Here is a 7,834-nt window from a genome sequence, read left to right on the forward strand (position 1 = left end):
GTGGAGTAAGCGTAGATAGTTTCTAAAGCCGCAGTAAGAAATATAGCCACGGAAAATAGCCGAAATGTTCACACGTTTCAGATGTAAGGGGAGGCGACATTGGTCACAACAGTGGAGCGAAAACAATGGGCCGACGGCGTGTGCCGAGCCGCCTGCGGGCCACGAGGCGCAACAAAGAAAAAGGGAAGACATCGGCGCGCATTTTAAAACCAGTCCCCAAAAAATCGGATAAAAACCTGATTTTTGGCGATTATTTAAAGCGGATGACGCAATACTGCGTCATCCCCGGCATTACCGACAGTAAACGGATGACGCAATGCTGCGTCATGCCCGGGCGAAAGTGTTAATGGAATAACTGCTAGAATTGTTTGATCAATTTGAAACCCCCTGTGGTGTATAACTGGGAAGATCAGTTTGTGTACAGGAAGATGAGAGCAGAGTGGGTATTTACAATTTTCAGGAACATGTTCCCTTTCTCTGTCATTCACTCCCTATTTCTCTAATAATTTAATGGTAGTATGGGTTTACCAGAGATATTATATCTGCATTATACTGTATAATGAATACACAGTTTCCATATTTTTATATGTGACCACTTACTATATTGCTTTCCCCTTGTTCTCTCCAGGCTGATTTCTCCCCACTCCATAAAACTGGTAAATGGGGGTAATGAAGTAGGGGTGATTTACCCCATAATATTGGTGTTGTGTTAAGTTACACTACTTTCAATGTCTTTACTATTTTTACCCTCTTTCTTATTCTTCCATATAATACTTTTATTTTGTCCTTATTAACACCATGTGTGTTTGCAGACTTTGGTCTCGAGGCCGTTTTATCCTGTTTCAAAAGCTGTATTTGCGCCTGTGTTTAGAATTCTCTTGCATGAATATTTCTCTTGCAGATACACAGAGCAGCACCGGGGAAGAGATAGAGTTCAGCAGACTGGCAACAGACCCATCAGAGATGTCATCAATAATGGCCTTTGTCAAAAAAGCTGCCACAGAGTGATCATTTCCTGTGGACAATAATTAGAAAGATATCATTATGGGTATTAATTGCGGTGTTCTGCTTTTGTATTTAAATTTCTAAGGTATAAATATGTATTAGAAAATATTTATATATTTTTTTTAATGTTTCAAATAGATGTTTTGCTTTGCAATTTATGGTAAATTTACAGTAAATTTTCTGAAATTAATATATACTGTATATACTATTTTCTGTGGAGAGCCCCTTCAGTTCCCCGAAGCTGTACCGAGCTGATGGGTATATATTAGACCGTGGCAACTGTCAATCAATAGAGTTCTAGGCCTACCAGGGACCATGAGCCAGAATCTGACCTCTGCTCAGAGAGGCACGAGGAGCAATGGCCTATAGACATGCCTATGTAGTTCACAGCATCTATGTCTGCCATCTACCAGGTCAGGCACCCAGAAAGGTAGGAAGCCCAAAACAAACTACAGCTGGTTAAGAATTGCAAACCAAAAGCCAAATGAGCAGGCAGAACTCCTCAATCAGAAAAAAGTAAACAAGCCATTGCTCCTCGTGCCTCTCTGAGGGGGCCAGGTTTAGGCTCATGGTCCCTGGTAGGCCTAGAGCTTCATTGATTGACTTACCATGGTCTAATATATACACATCAGCCCGGTATGGCTCCAGGGAACCTCTGGGTCTTGCCCAGAAAAGGTGTTTCATTGCATTCAACGTTGGTTTTTTGTATATTCACTGTAGTATGCACTCAATTTTCATTATGAGTTGTTACACAGCTTCTGAGTTGATGCCTGCAGGTGTTACCACACTGTAATCATAATAAGAATGTTTTGTAATTGTCACTTTTTTGTTAAGGATATTGCTCTCTTGCAGATATATTATGTGATGTATTAACAATATTATCTATGATATTTTAACTAATGCATATATATGTGATATTGCATTAAACGTCCTCAGTTTAATGTGAAAATTTTGCAAGAAAACTTAAAATTATACAATGTAATTGTGTAAATAATTGGAAAGTTCAACTGAAGATTAAATATTTGGAAGCTCTTTAACTATAGCTTCTGTTTTTAGTGAATAGTGTAAACATTGTGTAATATTATTATTATATTGTCATCCACACTTCCATGGAAATGAACATTTCATTCACCTGGGCTCTAGGAGACTTGAACCAAATAGGCAGAGGATCGAGCCTCTGCCTCACATGCGTTGGGTCCGTGGTTCGAGTCTCCTAGAGCCAGGTGAATGAAATTATTATTATCATCATTATCACCCATGTTGGATTGTGTGAGGCAGAACTCGAAAGGTATCCACATTTAACACCCAGAGTTGAATAATGCCAGTATCATGAGGGTTGGTATACAATTTGATATTTTGCCAATTACACTATCGTAGTGTCATGTATTGATTCAGTATTTAAACTTTGACAATTTAAAGCATACATTGAGCATTTATTGGTTTAAATGTATAGATTAACTTAAGAGTTTTTCCTAAACACATTCCATGATCCTCCTGCCATTAAGGTAAATAATGATGTCCGGCATAATAGGGTCTTGTGCCTCTCGTATTTTGTACGAAGTGTAGTTTTGTAATTTGAATTTCTATTCATAGTTTTAGGGCTTCATTGCATGATCTGAGCTATTTTAAGCTTGTTGTCATTTAATGTGTGTAGCCTAAAGAAACTGAATGCACAAACAGGAAGTGTATATTAGGAATAATATATAATGCCTCAAAATAGGTATTAAAATAAATAGTTTAGTGCCATATATGTATCTTGACTAGTAGAAATGATAAGAAATTTTGATCTGATTTAATATTATGGGAGAGGTTTTATTTTGAAGTGGCATCTGCTGTACACCATTGATGGATGGCATTCTAGTAAGTTTTTCCTTAAAGTTTGTAGCAAGCAAGTTGAAGACTTAACCCATCAAGAGCAGTTATTGTCATGTTGATTCATGGGGTAATGCATTTACCGTATTGTCATACATTGATATAAACTATTAAAGTCTGGGGTTTTACACATATGATGCAAATAAGGATATAATAGATCTACTGTATGCGGGGGTGTAATGGAGTTTACCTTGACCCTTGGAGAAAATCCTGCAATCATTTTATTGTTTGGTTACTATGTGAATGCTGTTATCGTCACAAATGTTATTATGCGGATGCAGTAATAGTCTTTGAATAAAATTCCATCATAATTGCACTATATGTATACCACCGTTGTTCATATGGTTTTCGTAACTCCATATGGTTATAATGAAGTATACCAGGTACACCAATCATCAATTGAACTATTATAATGCATTACGTGTACTATGAGTCTGCTGCCATCTGTGGGTGGCACATTGGTGTCTTACGCATTTATGTCAATCCATATTGTCACCCCATGTGGTGCCAATTAGGCCCCGTCATCACCCAGAGCCCAACATTCATGTATATTATGTTTATATGGTTTTCACAACTCCATATGGTTGTAATGTTTATCACCCCAAAAAATGTAATATCACCCCAAAACAAGATTAGAGGTTAACTTAGCTCTCAGCTTGAGCCTGGGATGGAATTTGACCAGTTTGAGGTCCTGGTTGCTATCAAATGAGGGTAAATAATAAGTGGTCTTCCTGTGATCATGGCAGAAGAGCTCACAGGCTCATAACATGTTTTGAAATTTGTGACATGTAGTTTAATGTGTTTGGTTAATTAGAAATAATACAAAATCCTCCTCGTAGTGCAAAACAAAATGGAAAAGTACACTAATACAGTTATAAATTATAATATGATGAAACTTTGAGGTATTAATCAAGATTAATCAAGTAATGTACTAAATAATAAGGGTCTTATTTTGAAGCTGATGGCTCATTGGGTGCCGTCTGTGACTGCTTCCTTCCACTTGGGAAATTTATGCACAAAACTTGTATGTTCTGGATACCACTTAAAAATATAGATTTGAGATTTTAACAACCTTTTTTGCGTGTTTATTTAAATATTGCATAGATAAAAGCAAATGCATTATGAAAGTTCTTAAGATATGAAACCAAAAGGAGTATTGGTAATGATGCATGATTTTAATCGAGATTATCAATTATGTTAGAAATTCTAGTATCTTATACTGTATATACAAAGGCTATTTTATGGGCTGAAAATGTGTTTCAACTAATGGTGTTACAATATTTACGTTTTAGTAAAAGTAGTTTTACAGGTGTTGACAATAATATACAAGAGACTGCATCATCATAAGGTTGCACCACATTGGACATAGTGATGGCTTTTATCTCCTCGTAAATCTCACACCAGATGTCCATGCTTGGTTACAGGTATCAAAGATAAATTCCAGTCTCAGAGTTAAGTGACTGATCAAATAATGAGAGGTCATGTCTGCAGGGTTAATTCTTACCAGGATATGTCTGCAGTGACATATTGTTTCTGAGGTGCAGACTTTAAAAACACATAAAGAGAGTTTGCTAATTTGTTAAAGCATAATGTAAACGGTATAAATTGTAACTATGCATGATATACCATTTAATCAGACCATGCATGCATAAATTTAAAGTTTATTTTCAAAAGAGACTCGGAGTGTGTTTCAATAAGAGTTGCAGTAGTGTTTCAAAGCCATGCTTGTAATCTGTACTCTGCCAATACTATATATAAAGTTGAAATTGTTTATCATGGTCATTTCTTTATTTTGGGATATTATTCCTGCTTACTTAACCAAGATCATTAACATTGAAACAATACATTTCAGTGGTATTTGAATAGACTTGAGAAATGTACAGTATAAGGATGGGAGTAGAAGTCTAGGTTGATGCTAGTTTGCTTCATCTTCATCACAGTATATTACTCCTGGACTTGTTAAGCTGTTTTTGTGTAGTAATATTTAAATATGTTAGAATTATTAATGATTCATGGCATAACAGTAAATACAATGAACCTTGGTACTCACTCTTAATGGGTTCCTGAAGGCAAGTAGTGCTGATCTGTTCGAGTACTGAACAACTTTTTCTTATAAGGAATAATGTAAATTGAAGACCACAAAAATAAATATATTAATGCAGTAAATTAATGAAACAAATGCAAATACAGTATACATTTTACCTGCACTTAAGAATTAATGACATGTGGAAGGTGGTGAGACAGAGATGTTATTCTTTGGCAGGGAAGTCCCCTAACATTATCACAGCTTTGTCAAGGTGATATTTTTTAAGGAACTGCAATTTTCCCCCATTTTGCACACATTTCTTTTATTAAAGAATTTTATTTAGGCATACCAAATTCGGTGGCAAGAGCAGATACATAGGCACCATTTTCATAATTATCTAGAAGTTCTTTTTTCATCTCGATCGTGGCTTTAATTTTTCCTTTTGCTTGGCTGTTATCACTAACTTTCACCGACTCTTTTAGGTGCCACATGATATAAAAAATATCAGAGAAAGTAGAGAAGTCTAGTGGTGTCCCGACACATCAGGGACAAGTGTTTGTGTGAGGGCTGAGCAAATGAACACAGCATTCAAGTGCTGAAATGTTTTGAGTTGGGAGCTGTTCGAGTACCAAGGTTCCACTGTATAATCATTTATAATTCATTACAAGTAGTTCCTAATTGTAGTTATTAGATTTCATTAAAATTAATTACAGTATATGAAATAGTACTAATTTTGTGAAAGTTTATGTAATTTTTTATTAAATTGCTGAAAAAATAATTATTTTTGGTATTTAAATGTTTTCTGTAGTAGAAATCTGAAGTTTTTAAATAAATTTTTGTTTGTAAACTTTTGACTTGTTTTTGTAATCCTTTGCCATCATGCTTCAATACACTGCAAGTTTGTAATCTTAGCCTGTATAGATACAAAAAATTTATTCGTGTTTTAGGTATATTGTACCTTAATATTTATCCTTTAGGGAGGGGCAAAGATATTTTTTGCTTTTAAAATTACTAAGGGTACCTGGCAATTGCCCGGGTCTGTCTTCCTCCCCAATGTGTGTCTCTTGCTCTTCCCGTCTCTCTCATTATCATGCAGACGATGAGTCACAATAACATGGCTGAAGATATGAAGACTAAACCACACACCAAGAGAATGAGGAGGAAACGATGTTTCGGTCCGTCCTGGACCATTATCAAGTTGACTTGATAATGGTCCAGAATGGACCAAAACATCGTCATCTTCTCATCTTGTGGTGTGTACTCGCCTATTTGGGCTTGCGGGGATTGAGCTCTGGCTCTTTGGTTCCGCCTCTCAACTGTCAATTAACTGTGTATTCACCTAGTTGTGCTTGCGGGGGTTGAGCTCTGCTCTTTCGGCCCGCCTCTCAACTGTCAATCAATTGTTACTAACTACTATTTTTTTTTACACACACACACACACACACACATTCACCCAGGAAGCAGCCTGTGACAGCTGACTAACTCCCAGGTACCTATTTACTTCTAGGTAACAGGGCATTAGGGTGAAAGAAACTGCCCATTGTTTCTCGCCGGCTCCGGGAATCGAATCTGGGCCACAGGATCACGTGTCCAGCATGCTATCCACACAGCCACCAGCACCCATGGTGGCTTAAATACCATGGTGTGTGGTTTAGTCCTCACATTATCATCCTTCTTTACCACCCTCCCAACACAATAAGGTACTGTCAGTATGTCTATAATGGAATATTCAAAAATAAATTAATTATCAATTTGCTTTGAATCTGGGAAGTTGGGGATTAGTCCTTGGTAGGAAGTGAGGTGAGGTAGCTGTATTGAAGTTACATGTTTTATAGTTTTATGGCCAGAGTAGAATTAATTACTTGGCCTAGTATGCAAGGGCCAATTTGCTCCACAAGCAGCTTTTCTTAAATTGGCTTGTATATTTTTTCTTACTTTTTTTTTTGGGGGGGGGGGGGATTATAAAGCTTTCCATATATTATTTTATTTTAATTTGAGTTAATTTTAATATGAATTTAGAAATATCATTTAGAAATATGACCTAACCCATCCTAACATAACTAAATCAGTAATTCATGTTCTTAATATAGTAATATTAATTCAAATAAACAAATTTGAACAATCTTTTGAAAATTACTAAAATCACCATGTTAGTCAAATTGGCCGTGCATACTAGGCTGAGTAGTGGATTTTAGGCATTATGATTATATATATATATATATATATATGTCGTACCTAGTAGCCAGAACTCACTTCTCAGCCTACTATTCAAGGCCCGATTTGCCTAATAAGCCAAGTTTTCCTGAATTAATATATTTACTATAATTTTTTTCTTATGAAATGATAAAGCAACCCTTTTCTCTATGTATGAGGTCAATTTTTTTTATTGGAGTTAAAATTAACGTAGATATATGACCGAACCTAACCAACCCTACCTAACCTAACCTAACCTATATATATAGGTAAGGTTAGGTTAGGTAGCCAAAAAAAGCTAGGTTAGGTTAGGTTAGGTAGGTTAGGTAGACGAAAAAACATTAATTCATGAAAACTTGGCTTATTAGGCAAATCGGGCCTTGAATAGTAGGCTGAGAAGTGCGTTCTGGCTATTAGGTACGACATATATATATATATATATATATATATATATATATATATATATATATATATATATATATATATATATATATATATATATATATATATATATATATATATATGTCGTACCTAATAGCCAGAACGCACTTCTCAGCCTACTATTCAAGGCCCGATTTGCGTAATAAGCCAAGTTTTCATGAATTAATGTTTTTTCGTCTACCTAACCTACCTAACCTAACCTAACCTAGCTTTTTTTGGTTACCTAACCTAACCTTACCTATAAATATAGGTTAGGTTAGGTTAGGTAGGGTTGGTTAGATTCGGTCACATATCTAC

At 35.7% G+C, this 7,834-nt stretch overlaps 1 protein-coding gene across 3 annotated transcripts in view; it reads left to right on the forward strand.

Moving 5' to 3' along the window:
• The window catches only part of wls (Wnt ligand secretion mediator), a 58,884-nt gene extending 53,130 nt beyond the window's left edge, over window positions 1-5,754 (forward strand). For all 3 annotated transcript variants that reach the window (XM_045743867.2, XM_069328949.1, XM_069328950.1), the window contains one exon: window positions 902-5,754. In XM_045743867.2, coding sequence (XP_045599823.1) covers window positions 902-1,008 — 107 coding nt within the window. In that variant the 3' untranslated portion in view covers window positions 1,009-5,754. The remainder of the gene's footprint in view (window positions 1-901) is intronic.
• Window positions 5,755-7,834: the final 2,080 nt, after the last annotated feature.

Source organism: Procambarus clarkii, chromosome 22 (assembly GCF_040958095.1).
Source record: "Procambarus clarkii isolate CNS0578487 chromosome 22, FALCON_Pclarkii_2.0, whole genome shotgun sequence".
Taxonomy (NCBI): domain Eukaryota; kingdom Metazoa; phylum Arthropoda; class Malacostraca; order Decapoda; family Cambaridae; genus Procambarus; species Procambarus clarkii.